General features: G+C 42.5%; 1 protein-coding gene across 1 annotated transcript in view; it reads right to left on the bottom strand.

The window, feature by feature from the left end:
• The window catches only part of LOC115917405 (sodium channel protein type 5 subunit alpha-like), a 215,495-nt gene that overhangs the window by 63,576 nt on the left and 129,580 nt on the right, over positions 1 to 22,339 (bottom strand). Inside the window, exon 17 of the mRNA XM_030971429.1 lies at positions 8,922 to 9,389. Coding sequence (XP_030827289.1) covers positions 8,922 to 9,389 — 468 coding nt within the window. The remainder of the gene's footprint in view (positions 1 to 8,921; positions 9,390 to 22,339) is intronic.

Here is a 22,339-nt window from a genome sequence, read left to right as displayed (position 1 = left end):
GCTTTAAATCTGCTGCTGGGATTTACAGTCCTGTTTTCTTTTTTTTTTAATGCCCTTGTTGCTATTCTTCTGAAGACAATAAAACCAGAAATGTTCTCTTTTATTGCCAAAAATAATTAGCCAATAATTGAGTTCTACACAGTTTTCAAGAAACATGGAGCAAAAGATACGGCTTAAAAAGTGATAAATCCAGGCAAACCATGTACAGAATAATAATGACACCCCCCTGTTATCTTACTTAATGATCAGAAAAAATATTGGCCCAAATAAAGCTGACAAGAAGGATGCTGTAAGATTTATTGTGTGCAGCAAGCATGTACACACGTGGGCTCACTCTCCTCCCAGTGAGAACTGGGGAGTCATCAGCAGGACTTAATGGTATTTTATTTAGTTATACTCAGAGAGAACATGTCCCACAGACTGGAACTGCAAACAGACAGAAAATAAATACTATTTGAAAAGGGCATTAGGGTTCCTGACAGCAAAGTATATTTCCTGCAGTAAAAGGCTGAAATTAATGTACCCTGTCAAATAAACACATGGCTTCATGGTATCTCTGATTTATAGGTGTTAGAATTACTAGGAGCATAAGATATTGTCACAAACAATTCTATACCAAAATCTTTGTGCACTGGCATTTTTATAGCAATTTTCAATAATTTCAGCTGCACTTGCATCAACCTGGAATAATTCCACTGACTTTTGCAGAAGCCCTTCAGGTTTAGAAGCAGGTTTGTAATGAACAGGAATTGTACAATAAAATTTCCACTGTGTACAAAGGAAACAGATGTGGGTCCACATGCAGATGGTGAACTTTCTGTTACCTGAGAATTTTTTTTTTTCCCATATTACAAATGATGCATCATAGCTAAAATAAACTTACAGGCTCCCTGCAGAAATTAGCTGTAGTCCTTGACTCAGTGCTATAAGAAAGCAAAATTATCATACTTTATTGGTCCTTTCTGACCTCAAAATTATGAATCTCTTACTGGTAGAAACTTGTAAGAAAAGCCATCAGAAACAGTTTTACCTTGTCAAATGAAATGAGTTAGGAATTCTGAAATATATAAGGGGAAGAAGAGAATAAAAGTTTGGGGTTTTGATCTATTTCAGGGCAGTAGAGAGGCTGAACCAATAGAATAGGGACCAAGGGCAGCCAGCTCTATCTTTGATGTGTACAGAGGCAGTTACTCATCTACAGCTGTGTTCCAGATTGCAAGGCAAAATGTGTTCTATTACCATCTGTATGGCAGTTGTCTTTTGTCAAGTGGGCAGTTTTCCTTATCTCTGAGTGATCACAATTACTCCTCCCTTGGGAGGGGACATCTGCTGATAACAGCTATTGAATGTCACTGCATGGCTGATAAGAACTACAGCATCCCATTGGGAGATGTGAGCCCAGAGGGAGGAGCCAAGCATTCCTACCCGGATATAATCTGGAGGTTTTGGAATAACAGCACGGCTTCTTCACTGGATTTCCCAGAGGAACAGCAGCTGCCTCTTCTTCCACTGGATCTTCAGAGGAAGAATGCACCCTTTTCTACAGGATCCCTGCTCCAGCAGAACCACCCCTGACACTCCAGGAGGGCTGCAGCCACAATTCCAATTGGACTGCTGCCAGCACCCTGACCCACAGGGTGTCAGGTTGTGTTCTGACTCTGTCAGTGTTGTTTTAGTTTACTGCATTGTTTATTTTATCCTTTTATTTTCTTCCCTATTAAAGAACTGTTATTTCCTACTCACTTTTTTCAAAAAATTTAAAATTTATAGAGAACACTCATAAACTGCCTTCTTAGAAATTAAATTTTGAGAATCAACCCATCAGAAAAAAAACCCATATACTAAAGAAAGTGTGTTATAGCAAAAATACCCAATGAAAAGTTCTGGGCCTCTGCACCAAACATCCCAAAAATGGCAGTAGAGCGCTGCTGCTCGCCCAGAGTGGTCTGGGAAAACCCCACTGCAAAGTGGAGCTGGAAAGCCTGAGAGGCAGTGAAAAACACAGTCCTGCAGGCAATATTCCCTGCCAGGTCAGGAAAAGGTGAGGCCCAGGAGACACAGCAGCAACTCTCTGTAGTTTCTGCAGTTCCTGGAGCCAGAGGTGATCCTGAGGCAGAAGAATGGGCCATTCCTCCTCAGGATGGCACAAAGTGGCTCTGGGGGAACTGGGAGCACAGCAAGACCAGCCAGGGCTCGGGGGGTGTGCGTGCCTGGAGCCCAGGCTGGGCTGGGCAGTGCTGGGTCCCGGCAGCAGGCAGGCAGCACTTTGTGTGTGACCCAATTAGCCACTGCCTCGGAACAAATCAATAATGGCATCTCCTGGAGACAAGCAGGCCAGTGCTGCTGGCTCGGCAGGGAAGGCACAAAGGTGTGATCTCTGTGGAAAATTGGCATCCAGGCGGGTTCTGTCACTGCAGAGGGGCTCAGTGTGAGATGTGGCCACGAGCCACAGAGCCACTGCAGCGTGGTGTTTTGTGGCACTCACATTTTCTGGAAAATCCCTTCACTCAGGATTTTTCTCTCTCGGGGGTCTCTGTGGTCAGGATGACCCTGAGATGTGTCAGAGAGTCTCTTTTCCCAGCCCAGTAACTAAAGAAGGAGTCAGGATTCTTCTGTTCTCGTTCTCAAGGTTGTTTATTTGCTGTTATCTATAACATTCTTTCCCTGACCCACTGAGGTCTGTCTGGCAGGTCAGGTTGAGGCACACTGCCCACCTCAGAGGCGGTGTCATCTTTTTACACTAAAAACTACATGTACATTATTTACAATAACTTCCCAATACCTATCACCTATGTTAGACAGTCTGTCTCTACCCTAAACCAATCCAAAATTGCCACCATCACCCAGAAGACAGAGGCTAGGAAGAAGGAGAAAGAAGGACAAGGCACGCCCAAATCCCTCCATCTTGGGACATTGAGCCCCCATTCTAAAAACTCAAAATTCTACTTTTCTATCTTGTAACAAACTAATTATCATTCTACTTAAACTTTCATGGCTTGTAAATCCTCATATAAGGTTGGTAATTTTTTCCATGGGTCACAATCAAAGGCACAGGGGTCTTGGGCTCTGTGCCAGGGTCTCTGAGCCCCCTGGCAGGGGCTGGAGCCATCCAGGGCAGACAGAGGAATTTCTTGGGTTCTGACATTTCTCCTGGGAAGCAGAGAGGCCTCAGAGAAAAAGGAAAACAATTCTGATCTTGTTTGTTTCTCCTGTGTTGTGCTCACATGAGGAATATGTTTGGAGATTGGTTACCCACAGGTGATTGTTTCATTGGATTCTGCTGTGAGTTTTTTTGACTCATTGGCCAATCAGGGCCAAGCTGTGTTGGGACTCTGGAAAGAGTCCCAAGTTTTCATTATTATCCTTTTAGCCTTCTGTAAGTATCCTTTCTGTATTCTTTAATATAGTTTAGTTTAGTATTCTTTAATATAATATAGTATCATAAAATAATAAATTAGCCTTCTGAGAACATGGAGTCAGATTCATAATTCCTTCCTTTGTCTGGGGACCCAGCAAAAACAATAGGTTTTCTCCTCAGTGGTATTCTGAGGAGATTTGAGTAAGGCAACATGTGTAGTAACTCAATTTAAAGAAGGGCAGAAAGATGTAACAACCCTGCTGGACTGACTCAAACGCGAAGGAAAGAGTAGAACCTTTTCTTTAGGTGGTACTACTAAAATTTCCTGGCTGTAGGAACTCATGGATGAACAGAAGAATCCAGACAGTGAGCCCAAAAACCTGAATCTCACTGGGACTGTGGCAATAGGTACAAGATAGAGTTAATTGTAAGTGCAGGATGTCATGTTTTGGGGGCTGATTTAGGACACCCAGCATTACTCATCTGGAACCTCCTTTAGGTCCATTTATCACAGGATTCCTCTGAACCAAAAAACGATGTCACTGTGAAAAAAGCACAGACTGTTCTGGGCTACAGCTCTGGGCCACTTGAAAGGGAAGCACAACTAAAGCAGAAGTTTTTGAAGATAAAAGCTTTGCACTTAGATAGCTAATGTAAATGGTACAAACCCCTCTGATGTCTGAAACCTTCAATGTAGCTAAATTGCAGGTAAGTTGTTGTAGAATCCATTGCATTAGTTGGACTGGACTGTATCCACTTAATTATCTCATCACCTTGCTGTCCCCATAATCTATTTATTTCTTTTTCAGGGCATTGAAAAGTGGTGCCATGTATGAAAAATGGTCATAAAGCAATTACAAGACACTCTGTGGAGGCTCAAGATGGTAACTTCCACATTTTAATCATCTAGGAAGCCAAAATGGGAAACCAAAAGAACCTCAAGAAGATGCAGCCTGTACATTACTCTGGTTGCTGCTGAGCTCTTAGGAGCTGTTTTCCTGCTGGGAAAACCCATATTTTACATGTCAAAGACAGGGAAAGAATTGAAAGAGAGTTATTCTTTTTTCTCATTATGAGGCTAAAAACCATTAAATTATTAAGAAATCTTGTGGACTGAGAGGGAGAGACTTCCCCAGCACTATGAACAGGTCAAAGAGAAGGGGTTAGATAAAGACACAAACTAAAATGCTGCAGTGACCAGCAGCAACACACATATCACACAGCAGTGACAAATTAATTTAGCCCAAGGCAGCTCTTTCTCAGCCTCACTCCCCATTTCTTGTGCCTGTGCTGACTTTCATTGCTCTGTTTTCCTTTTGGATCCTTTCACTGTAGGATGTGTGGGCTACAGGTACAGGTACATGTCCCCTAGCTCTCTGAGCTGGCAGAGCATCTCACTTGCATCTCAGTAATCAAAGGAGATTTGGGAGCCATCAGATGGGCTCACTCCTTCAAAACCCTCTCAAAGACAGTGCCACAAATTGGCAGCTTTCAGGAGCATGGCTGCTGCCAGTGCAAGCTTTGATAATAGAAATGGCAGCTGAAATTTAAACTTAGACATTTCCATTACTCAGGAATGGAAAATGTGCAGTCACAGAAGGTTTTCTCATCATCTGAAATTTCAGGCTGCTGTGTGCAATGCTCTGGGACCCATTTTTCATAGCCACAATGGCTTATTTTAGAGTAGTTTTGTGACTTTCTGGGAAGAACCTGGGAAGTACTCTTTTTGGTACAGGAGCTGTAAGCTGAGATGATCCTCACCCTAAAACACCCCACTGAGATCAATAACTTTGTGGTTCTGCCTAAGACCAGCATCCCTTTAGCCTCTCTCTTTTAGATTGGACAAGTCTTTTAGACTGGACAAGTCAGACTGATGGAAGCACAGGATATCTGGGCTGGGATCTTCAACTGACAGAGAATGTGTAAAGAGTGTGTAAGGGTTGTGTAGGTTTACTAACTGTGCACCGGAGAGGCATTCATCCACATTATCCCTTTTTATGCATCTTCTGTCACCTTCTTTTCCATCCTCTTGCACCAAAATCCACTTGCAGGAGGAGGAAAACACATTCTGGCAACGCTGCCACAGGGCTGCTCAATTCCAGGTCAGCCAACAACTTTAAAGGGAAGCAGGGTACTTTGTCTTCTCCTCAGAAGTGAATGTACATACACAATCCCTTTGTACATACTAAAATATTGAAATATGTAAAAATATGGATTGTAATTAGGGGAAAGTTGGAATAGATTTGAATGTTTAGCATACCCTTGGTATTTCTTGTTTGGTTTCTGTGTGATGCCCTCTGCACAAAGTGATACTTCACCCTAATTGTGCCCTCTCAGTGCAATCATGTAAATTTTGCTCTTGTTCATGTTGTTCTTCCTTTGGGAGCTCTAATCTGGTTATCCTGGACATCCTGGAGGGGAGGAGGTAAGGACACCCATGGAGTTGGGGCTTGCAGGATTAAAGTTTCTGGCTGTGAGTGAGGAAATTTATTCCCCACAGTCCCACAGGGATGTCCTTGGTAAAAGGGTCAGCCCACTGCAAGGTCCCACAACTCAATATCCAGGGAATTGGGATTTCATATCAGCCTTCAGATACAATAATTTCTCCTGCAGTAACCCACATGTTGATCAAGAGAATTTTCTTCTGAGTCCAGAGATCATACATCTTTGGAATGGGCATCAGTAAAAATGACAGATCTTTCAATTTGTCGGCATCTGCTTTCTCATGGCTCTGCTCCTTTTAGGGATATTTACAGCTGTGCAAAATTTATTAGGGTTTTGCAGAAAAGCAAATGCAAAGCTCATCACCCAATTATAATTTCTGCTTCTAAGCTTCTTCCTATTTTTGTTTATTTATTATGCCAATGTATTTTGAGTTTTTGAGTTGGAACAGCCTTGTACACACACAGTTTCCCCTCTAGAAATTTGTTTAAATTGCTTTCTGGATATATGAATTCTCTGCTCATTTGGACCTTTTCTGCAGTGGACCTCTCAGACCTGCAGATAAAAACTGCAAACCATTGATCAGGTCTCTGCACAGGGGAACAGCAGTGACCTGCAGCAGCTGTTTGTCCAAGCCTGGAAAGCACCAGTGACAAAGCTAATTAATTCATTTCTCAACTCCATGCCTTCTGTTTAATGCACATGCCAGCAGTGAACCACATTATTTCACTGCAATCCAAATATCTCGTGGTAAGGTGACAATGTTCCTCTAATGTTTGTTGAGAATTTCATTAAAAGATACAGTGGGAAAGCAGAATCTTGGTTTGCTTCTCCTACTGGGTTTTGCTTCCCCCTATTTTGTTTCACTCTGAATCCCCAATGTTTCTATTACAAGTGATGACGTTTCAATATTATTGAAACTATTAGGAGTTTTCTTAATATTTCCAAATCAACTTTTATCCATAATATTGGTTCAGTGAAATGCCTCTTTTTCCACATCAGCTCTTTCTCTCATGACTCTAATAGATCTTACTAAAACTCTAATTCTACATTTATGGTATAAAATAATAATAACCTGTTTCTTCCACTAATTTACACACATAGTGCAGCAAAAGAGAAATCTGCATTTCCACACTTTTAAAGCACATTAAGACATAAAAATCCCAAGCCCTCCATGCCCTATTATTGGATTTATCTTGCAATTGTGAATGTTACTATTTATCTTGAGAGAGGAATGATACAGTGGTGCAACACCCACCCCTGAGCATGCACAGGCACACACTTCCAGAGTTCAAAATTTCATCAAGCTCTTGCTTTCAGTGTGAAGGAAAAAAAATCTGAGTGCTTGAGATTGTTACCACCTGCCAGACACAGCAGAAAGGTGTGGGCATCTTTAAAGACCAAAAAGAAAAAAAAATCACCAAACCCAGAATTCCATAATTAAACATATTTATACACTACTATCCACATACACACTAGGAAATATTTACAGATCACTTGATACTAAGGAACAGTCCTGGTTTAAGCTGAGATAAGGTTAATTTCTTCCCAGTAGCTGGTACAGGGCCATGTTTTGGATTGAGAATGAGAATAAATGCTCAGTGTATAAACTGGGGGGGAAAGCTGGCCAGGGGCCACTGCTTGGGAACTGCCTGGGCATTGATCAACAAGTGGTGAGCAAATGCCTTGAGCATCACTTGTTTTGCATATTGTAGTTCCACTATTATTATTATTATTATTATATCTTTATTTTAAGAAAGAAATATCTTTTCTATTAAACTCTCTTTATCTCAATTCATTAAGTTTACTTCTTTTTTTACCAATTCTCTTCTTCATCTACTGCATTCCTATTTTACTTTTCAAATGCTCTCTGCTTGTTGGTTCAAATACAGCCAGGGAATAGAGAAGGACTTCAAAGAGAAAAGCTAGATATTATTCATACTACCACACTGATCCACAGATCATTTCAATAAAATAGACACAAAAAACCCACACTAAATGTGTTTACCAAAAATTGCAGACTTGTCTTTTTGTTACCTAGGTTTCTATTTGGACAGTGGAGCTTGTGATTAAGTTTTCTGACCTCTTGCTGTTCCACTCCCCAGTGAGACGATCACTGTGAAAGACTTTTTGGTGATGCACTGACACTGAAGACATTTCCACAACACAGCAGCAGAAATTAACCTTAAGCAGCTGATTTGTGCCCAGCTCCTGACACAGAATCCTTCCTTGGAGCTTTTTTACGCCAGTCCTTCCTTCTCTAACAACTATTTTGTTTTCAAACTTTCTTCCCCTTGACCATGAGATGGAGGATCCCTCCTGACTGCTGGATGTGAAGCAGGAGCTTTGATCCAGTACCTGCTGAACTCCATTGGTTTCAGACAGTGTCAGAAGGTGCTGGATCAAGGCTGGAGGTTCTTGAAAACATTAACTAGATATGGTGTGTGGAGCTGAGAGATAAAGCTGGTAAAAAATGGAGAGGGGGAGAAGGAGACAAAGAAAAGCATTACCCTGAAGATGTTTCTTCATTTCATACAACACTTCAGACTGCACAGACTTTTTCAGACTTTACTACTGAGTGCTCTGGGAAAAAAAATGGAAATCTGCCATGTCGCACCAAAGAGGAGGCGAGTAACTTTCTCTTGTCAGAATACAAATGATAACACATCTTCTCTTTTTCTCTGGTGCCTTGTCATATCATCCTCTGTCTTATTGTGTTTTAAAGAGAACTACCTGGCCTTCCATTCTTGTTGCACAAATCAAACCAAGACAGAGCCCATTTTGAGAAAAATCCCCCACTAACCTAAGATTTATTCTGCAGCATTCCCATGATTCAGCTGAAAGGCAAAAGAACCAGTCTGCTGTGTGAGAAAGGATTTAATTGCTCTGGTTAGAAGAATTAATCTAGACAAGTGCAAAGAATACAAAGAAAGGAAATTTCTCTTGTTGGAAACTGAATTTTGCTCTTGGATATGCATCTGTAGCTTCTTCTGAAGTTAGCAGCATATCAAAGGCAGGATTAGGCCATAGGACATTTGCATCACTAGCCATGGATCCAGACCAAGGGTGGGAACAAAGGGCATTTAATAAGCCAAAATTAACAAATACTTTAATTGCCTACCTGCTCCATTTCCGTAAAGGTGCTCTGCTCCTCATCCTCCTCCTCGATATCCGACTCACCCACAGCAATGGGAACACAAATGGACAGGTCAGGATTGGTCATAAAATCATCATCTGTAATTGCTGGGTGTTTCTCTCCATTTTTATTGACCCCATCCTCAGCACGGTTCTCCTTGTGGTTCTCCATGTCTTTGCCGAGCTCGGCGGTGGCGTGGCTGTTCACGCAGTTGTTGAGGGCTCCGGGGTTCTGGGCAGCGAGTTTCATCATGGCCTTCTTCTCAGCTGTGGTCTTGGGGTGCCTGAGGACGTGGCAGCAGAAGTTCCAGGCGGCTTTTTTGGCGTACTGCAGGCCCCTGTTGATGCGGGCAAAAGCGAGCTGCAGGTTGTTCATCTCGCCGTCCTCGTCCGGGGCCGAGAGGTTGTCGGCGCTGAAGGAGCTCAGCAGCAAGGCAAGGAACAGGTTGAGCACCTGGAAGGAGTGAAGTTGAAAGGAAGTTGATGAATTTTAAATGTGGGGGGGGGGATGTGTGTGTGTGTAAGAGGTTTTACAGTTGTTAGAACCCAGGAAATTCCTCTGGCTGCCCTGGAGGACTCAAGACCCTGTCCAGGGGGCTCGGAGACCTTGGCACAGAGCCCAAGACCCCTGTGCCTTTGATTTAGCCCTTGGAAAAAACAATTACCAACCTTAGATGAAGAATTACAAACCACAAAGGTTTAAGTAGAATGATAGTGAATTTATCAGGATGAAAAGTAGATTTTTGGGGGTTTTTAGAATGGGGGTTCAGGGGCCAAGATGGAGGAATCTGGGCATGTCCAGCCTTTCTCCTTCTTCTTCTTGGCCTCCATCTTCTGGGTGATGCTGGCACTTTTAGATTGGTTTAGAGTAGAAGCTCACTGTCTAACATAAGTGATAGGTATTGGAAATGATTGTAAACATTGTATATGCAGTTTTTAGTATAAAGACATAACACTGCCCAGGGGGCAGGCAGAGTGCCTCAGACTGTCTTGCTGAGCAGACCTCAGCAGGCCAGGAGAAAGAATTTTATAGATAAGGAACAATAAACAACCTTGAGACCAAGAACTGAAGAGCTCTGACTCCTTCTTTGACCGCTGGGCTGGGTAAAGAGACTTTCTAACATTTCTTGGGGTCACTCTGACCAGCTAGAGATTCCGATATACAGTGACTTCTGTGAGCCAGAGAGAAGTATGGTAAGAAGATCCATGTTTAGCCCTGAAAGAATTTTCTACCAAGGTCATTGACATAGAAAACATGAAAGAAAGGAGGATAAATAAGAGAAACCTGCAACTGCCTATTCCAATGAGCACTTTGTCTTTTGTGACCAATGAGTAAAGTGCAAACTTGTGAGTTTTGTAAGAATGTATAAAAAGCATGCATGCTGTAATAAAAACAGGTTTGAAGCCTCCTGAAAATGGAGTGTACTGCTTTGTGCTGTGACCATCTCAACTATGACATGTTTGGTCCTGGAAACAGGAGGGTCTGAGTTTCATCTCATCTGTGGCACTATAGCCCCATCATGGAAATCCCTCTAATTACTAAAGGTTTCTAATTTCTAAGGTGGTTTCAGCAGGAAAAGGAGTCTGCAGGCATTTTCAAACACATTGACCTCAGGTGCAAAAGTTTAGCATGGACAATAACACACACTGACATTCCCTTCCTCCCTCTCCACCTCCAACACCCCAAAACATGGAAAATCAAATGTAAAGCTCAGAAATAGAATACAAAAAAAGCCCCCAGAAAAGCTCTGGGAAGACCTCACTGTGGCCTTTCAGTGCTGAAACAGGGTCTATAGGAAAATGGGGACAAACCTTCTTGTAGGATTATTGTAATAGAACGAAGGGAAACGGCTTAAACTAAAAGAGGGGAGTCTCAGATTAGATTTAGGGAAGAAATTTTTGAAGATGAGGATGGTGAGGTTCCCATCACTGGAAGCACTCAAAGTCAGGTTGGATGGGGCTCTGAACAATCAGATCTAGTTAAAAATGTCCCTGCCCACTGCACTAAGTGCCCTTTAAAGGTCCCTTCCAACCCAAATTCTTCTATGATTCTGTGACAATGATGTACATAGGCAAGGCACTTCAACCACACTGTACATTTGGAAACATTTCTAAACATTTGTATGCATTTTCACAGACAGTCTTGTTTTAAATATCCTCTGGGTCATGAAGGAAATCTATTGTGACTGTGAATAAACTCCTCTGAGGTCATATAGCTTCAAAAACTTCCTCCTCCAGGCTAAAACAAGCCATCACAACCAGATTACTGTGGCCAAATCTGAGCAAGACTCATTCCCAAAGCAGGCTTCGTCCTGAAAATGCTGTTACTAGTCAGAAAAAAAACCCAACTATTTGAAGATTTTCACAGGTCTATGAGAAGATCCAAACTGAACTTGAGATTGTGTGTTACCTTCCTCTTGTTCTTGCCACTTCAGAACTCTCTGCTTTTGCTGGCAGTGTGTGGCAAGATTAGACACAACTAGGCATTTAAGGGATATTTTTGATGGTTTAAACCTCTTTTTACACCCCTGCCCCGAATAAATACCATTATATCCAATAAATAAAACCAACTTCTTCTCAAAGGCCATCCCCAGTAATATATCTCACAGGCTGGTCACCAGTTGCTGTATATTGAACATTACATCTGCTCACGGTCTGAGAAGAAATAAATTACAGCTTTTGTGCTGGATTTATCAGGGCAAAAAGTTCACACTGGAGGTGGATGCTTGGGATGACAGGAACAGGGCAAAGGTGACTCAAACCAATATCTGCTAAAATATATTTACCCCAAAACAAACCAATCCCAGATTGCCTGGTATCAACTCAACTGCTGCCTATACCAAGTGGGTGGGTGACAGCTCTGGGTGCTGGCAAGGAGAGGTCAGTGCTGCAGCACTCCTGCCATTTACAGCAATAAAATGGACTTTGTGCAGGTATTTTCTCTGTGATCTCTTAATACTACCAGAAATACCCGTAAGCCTCCTAACTTCTCTCTTTCTGATAGTACTTTAAGTTGATAACACCTTCTAGACCAACACAAACAGCATAAAAAGTACTTGTCTTTAACTGGGCCTTACCAAAGAGCCACAATCTTTTTGCTATCATTCCCTTACCCTGTTCCCTCTTATTCCAAATATTCAGAATATATGGGACAGAATTTTGAAAACCTGGTCCTAATCACTCTGATGGCACAGTGTTTGGAGTGCCCTGTCAGTGCTGTTTAGTAAAGGACCCTTTGCAATCACTGTGACTGAAAACAAAAGCAGTTGGTGGCACAGCAGATGCTCTTGTCCACCGTGAACCAGTGAATAAACCATTGCTGCCCCAGCACTGCCCTGCTCTGAAGTAAATTGAGATTAAAGCTAATTGTTTCTTAGCTGGCCCACCATACTGAGAGCTCGTGTGGGTCTCCTCATCACTGTGGTGGCGTGGTGGGAATCAACTTTTCCTTTCCCACCCCACTCACAAGTGATGCTGTGTGAAACCAGAGCAGTGGATGTGCAGCCAAGCAGGTGGGAGCCCATCAGGGAAGGAGGCACTGACAGATCCCCTTTAGCCACTTTCAACCCAGTTTGACAGCAGGGTGAGGGCTCAGAGATAACCACACTGCTACAAGTGGCCTGAAAATAATCATGTGTGTATGTGAGAGGGAGCAGCTGGAGGAAGGGAGGGGATAAAGGAATCCAGAATAAAAATCTTCTGGACTCTACAGGTACAATTCAATTACCTTAACAGAGGTGTCTGCTGATGCTGGAGGGTGTCTGAGATACCTCACAGGAGGTCTGTGACCTCCCAAAGCTCCAACTGCCATCCAACCAGGGCATCCCATGTGTTGCAGGAAGAGACAGACTGGCCAAATTTAGGGGACTGAATTGATCATCAAGGATGGTAGCTGCCTCCAGCCTCAAACACCAAACCCTGAGAGTCCAATGGTGCACCTAAGCCTCATTTCAATCAGAAATTCATCTTGTGGACAACAGAGACTGACCAAGCACAGGTGACCATGCCAGGGCTATGTGCATCTACCAGTATGTCTTGTGCCAACTGACCCTTCCATGCCCAAGTCACCCTCAGGCAATTCCCCAGAAGGACAAAAAAATAGCAAAAAGCTGTTCTGGGAGATCTGTGTCCAGCTGGAGGCCAGGATGGATAGCTTGCAGTATCCCCAGAGGTCCTCAGGCAAAACTGAGTCAAGCCCTAGACCTCTGCAGAGTAGTGGTAGCCCAGGCATCTCCATACATGAAAATCTCCTTGTACACACAGGAATTTCATTGTCTGAAGCTGAATTTCATCCTGTACTTCATTAACTCTGCTGTTCACTAAAGGTTTGAAACACCTTGATTCACTTTTCTGTATTCTTTTCAGACATCAAGCTACATATATACTTTAGATATGCTTGTCTAATACACCTGCAGGTACATGTAGTATCCTCAGTGTTGTTATTTACCATGGATTATTAAAGCAATCTTATTTTCTTCCCAGAAATGCAGCTGACATTTTGCACAAAGAACCATTTGCACTTCATGCTTTTAGCCAAAAATAAATCTCAAATATCATTCCCTGCTTCCTTCATGAGCAGGTAACCTCAGAGTTGCATGGCTGGGCATTCAAACAGAATGAACTGCTGAATAAGCACTTTATGTTTACTTGTTCCCACATTTCACTGCACACTGCATCTTCCAAAAAAAAAAAATATATGCCTAACCCATGACACACCACATTTCCTGTAAAAGGTTACTAATAATACCCAGTCCTCCTGGCTGCTAACACAATGCTTTCAGTTTAAGTAAAAGCAAACTAAAGATTACCAGAGTTTCCAAAAGCAATGGCAGATTTCTATGTCCATATGGATCCCCTTGAAAAGAAATCTGCTTTCCAGTGACACTGAGCAGCCAGACTGCGAAAGCAGGTCACTTTTTTGGTCTTTGAGGTTGGGAATCAAATGACAGATGCACTCAAAAGAACCCCAAATTCTTTTAGTATAATTATATTAAGCTTTTAGCCTAATGACAATCCAGTGTGCTTTTGTTGACCTTCTTACTTCCAATGCCTTTTCCAAAGCTCATGACTCTGGTTGTGCCAGTATAAGGCACAAATGATCAGATTAATGGCAGGTGCCTCCCTGAGGTGCTTAGGCTGCAGTTTTCCCAGGATGTCTGCAGACAATGGAGACAATCTGGCATCCCAGGGGATGTTGAGGAGCTCAGCAGTGCCCACCGAAGACTAAGCAAGCTTGGATTTTGTATCTCAGAGCTGGATTAAAGGCAGATGCAGGTCAAATAAACCACACAGAATCAGAGAATATCTCAAGCTGGAAGGACCCATAGAATCATCAAGTCCAGCTCCCTGCAGGTCTATCTAAAATGAAATCATATGAGAAACAACACTGTCCATTGTCATACCCAGCAGCCCATCCTGGTGACAACCACACTCCAGGACAGTGGTGACAGCCTTCCCCAGGGCAGAGGGGAGCTCAGGGTGTTCCAGCCCCACCCTGAGCATCAGCACAGGGTAACAAGCCAGACACTGTGCTAAGTGCTGCACCAATTCTGTGCTGGCAGAAAGTGAAAAGCACAGGGGCCTGGAGCTGTGAGGCTGATTCCAAGCTCCCCATCCATGGGGGAAACCCATCCTCCCCAAAAAGCTCCAGGCAGGGAGACACATATGCTGCTGTGGTAGGCTGCAGTTTGAATATCTCGGCTCCATCCTCTCCTTTTGTGTCAACACAGGGCAAAATCAGACAATTTCTATTCAGATGACACCTTCTCATCAAATCCTGTTTGAAGATATATCTGCAAGCTCTGCTGCTGAAGTTAGAACACTTTTGGAACAAAAGCATGAGACTGCTTTTTCCTTTCACTTCCACCTTTTTGTTTGCCTTGATTTGGCAAAATGGAGCAATATAAATTTTCATGTATTTACCCTTCCATCTGTCATTCAGTCAGACAGTGTGCAGCCTCCTGAGCTCCTGTGAATTAACTCAGCACTGCATTCACTGCCCTGGACCCTCACTGGTGTCACCCAGGAGGAGGGAAAGGGGTTTTACACCTTGCTTCCCTGGGGAGAGAAATCTCCTAGGAGCCAGCCAAGCAGGTTTTGCTGTAACAACAGGAAAATACCCCTATCAGTGAAATCTACCGTGCAAAAAGGAAGCCATTAATCCAAATTGTAACCCTGTGGCAGCTCATTGTCACTTCTGCCACTCAGCTGCCCAGGAAAGGCCAGACAGTGCATGTGAAGTACCTGCCAGGATCACCAGCTACTCATTGAATACTTTTTTCTGCTACTCATTTAGTAGTTTTTTGTTGTGGATAAAACAGGGCCCATCTACCTGCAGTGCCTGGCAGATACAGACCAGCAAGAAGCTCTTCAGGCACTCTCTGACCAGTGAAAATATCTGATTTTCTTCCTTCCTGTTCATGGATGGCATTGGATATCTGCACTGTTCTTTGGCTAGCACAGATGGGAGAGATGCAGTTTGTTCTTTGGAGACCTTCTAGCAAGCCGAACAAAATAGGTGCCAATTATTATATTTTGTTTACTGCAGCAGAATCCACTAAGCTGCAAAGAAAAACCGCTCAGAGAGGGGATTTCATTGCACTAAGTGTGAGATCTAAGTTCAAGATCTGCAGTAATAGGTCAGTAATGTAGTCAGTCTCTCTGGAGGATTATTTCCTTCCTTGGAAGGGTATTTTCCAATCCTCTGTACATTTTCATCACAGGGCAAAGTCTACTAAGAGAGTGTATTCCTGCAAAAAGCAATTTACATGATCACTTATTTTCTATATTCCCTTCCTTATTCTTTCAGCTATTTGTGCTTGGATAAGAAGCTTATATCCTCCCAGCCCAGTTTCCCTTTATCCTGCAGTCAATCTCATAATCCCATTCTTCTGATATCTTAGTTTCTTGCTGTCAAAATGATCATGGTAACACGAGATTGGCAAGAGGTCCCTGTGGCCTGGGGCGAGTGAGGGAGAGCACAGGTTGGACACCATCAATCTCCTTCATTTTTCTTGCCCAGGACCAGCTAGGAAAGTACATGGAAATGGGGATATGAATTTCTTGCTTTGGAAAGTGTTTGAACCCACAAGCAGCTGCAGGTGGGAGGGTTGTGAGGCACTGTAGTACCACTGTAATACCAATTCTTCCAACAGGAACTTTTTCTCATCAACTCTGTATTAGCCTCTTAGGTGAAATAACTGGTTTATCTGTTTAAATAGAAGAAAATGAATTTTAATAAGAACTACACAGCAAATACAGTCTATTTCCTAAGTAAAATCTCTGAACTATTTCATGATGGTAATGAGAGTGGATGTTCTCCTTAGGAAAGAAAAAAAATGTAAGTAATATGGTAAGAATAATTATTTCATATGCAAAAAGTGGCTGTAATTTCAGAGATTTTATGTGAATGATTTCTATTTACCCAGAAAAAGGAGAGAACAATGCTTAATTTTAACACTGGCCTATGAAGAACAAACAGGGAGGCTGATGCAGCTTCAGCTATCTTCAGGAATGGGGTGAGTTTAGGGTGTTCCCCCTACCCTGAATGTTTTAGTGGTATTTACAATAAGCTGGGGGTTTTACTGACCATTCTTCTCTACAGGTATAGAATTTTATGTTTCCCTGCAGTTTTGGTGTGCCTGGTGCAGCTGTTTGAGCAGTGCAGGGCAGAGAAGTGATGCTGGGGGGCAGCTGCGCTCACCTGTGTTTGATGGGGTGGGGAACAATCACTCAATTTCTCACTTCAGGGTTTAAAGGGGTATCTGTAATTAAGGGGGCAGATTCCTCAGTCCTGTTCTCCTCACTTTGCACAGGAGGGACCAACCTCTGCCTCTCCTCATCCCCAGGTCCTGCAGCACCCCACAGGCTGGAAGAGCAAGGTGCCTGTGTCCTTGTCACTTGAAACACAGTCCTGGGAACATCAATCTGAGGCAACCTGTGACACTTCTTACCACAACCTGGTGGCTGCCTCATGTTTCCAAGACTTTTTCATTTGTTATTCACCTACGTGCACACAACTGTGCAGACAAATTGTACCACTCCAAATCTGGTCAAGAACTATTGAATTTGGATTTCTTTTGTAGCTGATGACTTTCAGTGTTTTTTTTTTTTCCCTAAGTATGTTCCTTAGAAGTATTAGATGATGAGTCTTTGGAAACCAAGTGTTTTCTCGAAATTTCTGAAATTCCAAGTCTCCAAATGTTATATGTGAGGAGGAAGAGAGGGTGAGTGGAGTCAGATAAATTCTTCCCACTACTGGAGCCACGGCATAAAAACAAACATGTTCCTGCAGGTTTTTCATCAGATATCAAAACAACATTAATTCACCAGAGTAGCAAGGGCTCCATCAGAGCTGCTGTGGACTTCTCAAGCCACTGTCTAGACAGAAAAAATGTGCTGTGAGACAAGTCCAGCTGAAAATTTCTCCCAGCAAAACCAGCTGTGTTTGTGATGCTAAAGGCTCAAGGTACCCCAAAAACATCAGGGAAACCATGGAAAGTTTATTGTTTGCAAACCAAGAGACAATTACCCTTCTGCTAAGTCAACAAAAGTGTTTGGCTGTCCTGCTGAGGGGAGTGTCAGGACAATCAGAGAGCAAGACAGTCTGGGGAGTCTTTGCTGTTGCTGCTCCCTGCAAGGAGTGATGATCAATGAGAAACACCTGCCTTACCCTGGAATATTTTCACTGGCTGCATGCAAACAACAGCTGCTCTACCAATTATACAACGAAAAAAACCCTCTAATTTTGGATGCTTAAGCTCTGCAAATTCTACCTGAACACCAAACCTAACCCTAGGGGGCTCATGTGGAGGACACTGCCCAGTCCAGGCAGGGTGGGATCCCTGGAATCATCTTTTCACAATTTAGATCCTACACCTCCACAGATCCTCATCCTCTTACAATTCAGATCCTACACCTCCACTCAGCTGTGACCAAGGACTGTGATAGGTTTTGCCCTCAGTCATCTCAAGGCCATTGTGTCCCTTGGGCAGTCAGGACTGGAGATCAAGAGAAAGAGGTAATTCTCATTCACACATGGCAGAAATCAGCTAGGGAAAGGTAAGCCACAAAGAACCAAAAGGAGAAAAAATCCCACAGGGAAACAGAGTAAAATCGAAAGAAAACCAATGATAATGGGCACAGTAATGGCTCCCTGTGGCCAAATATATTACAACAAAGAAAAATCAGCATGAAGGTAGGCCCAGAGACTCAAAAATTAAATCAGAGAGTCAAGAAATAATTAATATTATCTTCCCCCCACTCCCCCTTTTTTTTATTTCAGGGAGAACATGGTTTCCTTTAAAAATCTTACTTTCTAAACAATTTCCCAGATTTAATATTATAATTTGGATTCCCTCACAAAATCACACTTTCCTATTAAAAAATAGGAAATGTGAAAAGGATATTGAAATGTGGAAAGGATACCTCTACAGTGAATTTGGGAGGTGTAAGGAGGTTCTGATTTTGTGCTTTTTCCAAGTGCAGATTCCTGGAAGGGCAGAACAAAGTGACAGAGCTGCCTGCCAGCCAGGAGGCCTTCTTTCAGAAGAGCTCCAAAATTTCAAAAAAGCTCCAAAAAGATTTCTACCAGTAATTTTGCACAGTGTGAAATCTACTGCCTTCACAGCACATGGCTGGGCTTGTGGCTTTCACAGATTTCTCTTGGAGAAGCCCCATGACTCAGAAGTGGGACAAACCCCCACATTTCATTAAAGAAATGGGAGGATTTAGCAGCAGTGGGGCCAGTTACATCTCCAAAATGAAAGCCATGCCCTGCAAGGTGGGAGGTGCTGACACACACTGCTGTCCTAAAAAGTGACCCATTTCATTTGCCAGGACCTGCTCCTGGGTCCCAGAGTGTCCTCAAAGGACAGCCCATCCCCTTGGCTCTCTGGCTCAGCTGTGGCTAATTCTGCACATTTCTTAATGTTTCCTAAATTCCCATGGAGATATCCATGAGCAAGAAGGGAAAGAGGTGAGTGCCCTTATCCACAGGAGAAAGCTGGCTCTGAGCTGTGCTTTTCAGAGAAAACTTACTAGAAATCCAAGGAGGACTGGCTACCAGCATCCTTCAATCCAAATCTGTGCTCCACCACATGATCAAAGCAAACTCATCTTTCCAGGCAAGATGGCCTCATCTCTGATTCCCTTTTTATATCAGAAAACACAAAGGCATTTTGCTGCTGTGGAAATTTGAAATTTGTTTCATTTATTAATTGTATCTTGGGTGCCTGGCAGAAATCCTAGCAACTGGGGTTACTAAAAACTTTTAGTGCAAGATGGGTAAGCAAAGGAGAAATTTGATGGTGTCATTTGTCCTTAAGAACATTTCTATGGGTTTATTCTCACTGACAGTCTGTTAGAGAGAAAGCAGGAACTGAGAGACAGGCAGATGGGCCATGTTATGACCTAAAAATTGCATCTCAGTAGCAAACAAAGACCAGCCAAGGTTGTTCCCCATCCCTGAGGGCAAGAAGGTGACTTCTCTTCCCCCAGGCAGGATGGATTTGTGGCTGCTCTCCCCAGCCAGGGCTGTTCCCTGAATGCCCAGGCACCAGCTGGGTGGGGTGGCCAGGGAATGTGCTAACCAAGACAGGGGAAGGATGCTCATAATATTTGTTTTCATGCCTCAATTTCTAGAGGAAGCCACCTGCCCGTGTTTTCAAACAGAGATCCCTCAGCAGGGGCTTTGCACTTGCTGAATCTCCTAGAAATGGGATGGAACAACATCCAAATGCGGGGACAAGAGAACTACCGGAGGGGAGAAGGGACATGGAAGATATGAAGAAATCTTCCTGGAAGAAACATCTGTACAAAAGAGTTTGTAACACAAGGAGTGCTCTTAGCTGTGCATTTTCAATGAATGAGTCTGTGTGAGGGGGGCTAGAAAAAGAGGGGAACTTGTGGTGGGGAGGAAGCGACAAACAGAGGAAAAAAGGCATAAATTGCAAGTAGACCTGCCTGAAAACCTTCCATCCTCAAAGATTTTGCAACTTTCCATGAGCATTCAGCACGGAAAACATCAGCTATATTTCAATCCAAATGCTAAGGTCAGTTGGCATGTACCTTTTCCAAGAAAAAAAGTGACTATGACCTGCAGATGGCAAAGTTTGGTCAGAACATAAAACCCTTTTTGCATTGAATTGATGACAAGAATTTCAAATGGCTTCAGGACAGCATCTTGGAACTTGCTTGTGTATTGGGAAGGGTGAAGTCAAGACACACAGTGAGATGGAGCTCGGAGAAGATGTCATGGAAAGCAGAACCCCAAAGCAACGTGGAAACAGGAGGAGGTTTGTTCTAAGGGTAAGATGAGGAAGATTACAGCAGAGATGTGAGGCAATATGAAAAAGGGAATTATAACCACCTCTGCTGTGGAGATAGGCTGAGAGAGTTGAGGGACTTCAGCCTTGAGAAGGCTCTGGGAAGACTTTAGAGCACCTTCCAGTGCCTAAAGGGGTCACAAGAGAGCTGGAAAGGGACTTGGGACAAGGGCATGGAGTGATAGGACAAGGGATAATGGCTTCAAACTGAAAAAGGAGAGATTTAGATTGGATACAAGAAAGAAATTTTACACTGTGAGGGTGGTGAGACACTGGAAGAGGTTTCCCAGAGAAGTTGTGACTGTTCCATCGCTGGAAGAATTCAAGGCCAGGTTGGAAGGGCCTTGGAGCAACCTGGGATAGTGAAGGTGTCCCTGCCATGGCAGGGAGGTTGGAATGACATGAGCTTTAAGGTCCCTTCCAACATAAACCACTCTTTGATTCTAGGACAACGAAGGCCAGAACTGACCAAAATGGAAGAAAATACATTTTAGGTAGATGATAGTTAAAGGAATGGAAAATTTGGTTCATATTCAATTAGAATTAATTTAAACAAAATTCTGGCTAAGAATGACCCAAAAAAAAACAGGAAAAAAAATTAACACATTAATCTGGAGTTAAGGAAATAGAACAAAAGGGACTTAAACAGTAGCAAAGACACAAATATTATAAGAGAGACAAAAAATCAATAGCTTTGGTTCTCCTTTCCCTTGTATTGTTTGCAATAACATAAAATTGATGGAATAGATCTATGTCTGTTGGAGACTCTCCTCAGTAAGTGTGGGTCAGTCAGTTGACTGAATTTAAAGAAGTTTAACACAGTAAGACACAGATGAGTGGAATTTCAGAAAGATGGAGAAATGTGGAATGGTAGCAGGAGACCAAAGGCAGGACCCCTTTGCAGGAATTTCTTACTGTTCAATAAGACCCCAAAAGGCAGGAAATTGGCATCTGATCCTGTGTACTAAATTTATTTTCCAAATGTGTTATTGAGCATTTTTCCTTGGGAAGCCACAGACTGTGTTGCCACACATGTGCTGGGTGGAGAACTCCAGATATGAATGTGCACTGTACATGAAAAGATAAATTCCAGTGTCTCTTAAATATCATACACCTGCTAAGAAGGTTAAGTCTGTCATGACTCACTGGTTGTTTCACATATTCTTTTTAACAAGATATTTCTAGAGGCAACTGTAAGAATGAACAGCTCACTGCTTATTTTTGGTGAAGGAAAAAAATATTTGTAACAGGTTTTTTTTTTTTTTTAAGTGTAAGATGTTTAGGAGTAGTGAATAATGTATTAATTTTGTACCACCTGGTCTATTTTAACGTTAAAACCTTGCCTTTCCCTCAGCACATGTTAGGAATAATTCTGTTGTCATTACCCTTTCAGTGACATCCAGACAACTCGCACTGTGACATTAATAAAAAGAGACACATTTAGTTGTACCTACCTTTGCACACTCTTGCCCAATTAAATTTGACTCAGTGCCTTCTGGATTTTAATAACTACCCAGTTATTAGCAAAAACTTAACCACTGACAAACCCCTACTTACACTATTAATCAAGGACACATGTAGTACAAAAAGTGGGCAGGGTTTACCCTACTGATGCCTGCTATACCAACAGGGCTGCACTTTTCCAAATAATAACTTAGCTCCCCTTTGACCCCCTGGAATAAAACCAAATCTCAGCAAGGACTCCACTATAGAATCTTCCAAGTAAAATATCTATGAGAACATAAAACATACATATGGTGTATCTTATTAAAAATATTTCATCTTGTCAGTAGTTCATATAATGGAGTCAATGCTTAAACAATGTTTTTAGAGAAATATCTTTGATTTGAAAACACAATTAGAACAAAAGTCATGAAGATGGCTTCCAAGGGGTTGGGTCAATTGAATTAATGTATTCTCATATTTCCAAGACACCTCACACCCATAAATGTTAATGGAAGATAGTTTTGTGTTCCCTTATAGACAAGACTACAGAAGAGCACTAGCATTGTTAAGAGATTTTATTTCTCTCTGATATATCCCAGTGACTCATTTATAGATCAAGAAGCAATATTTATAA

This window comes from Camarhynchus parvulus, chromosome 2, assembly GCF_901933205.1.
Source record: "Camarhynchus parvulus chromosome 2, STF_HiC, whole genome shotgun sequence".
Lineage (NCBI taxonomy): Eukaryota > Metazoa > Chordata > Aves > Passeriformes > Thraupidae > Camarhynchus > Camarhynchus parvulus.
This window is presented reverse-complemented; position numbering and strand designations above follow the sequence as displayed.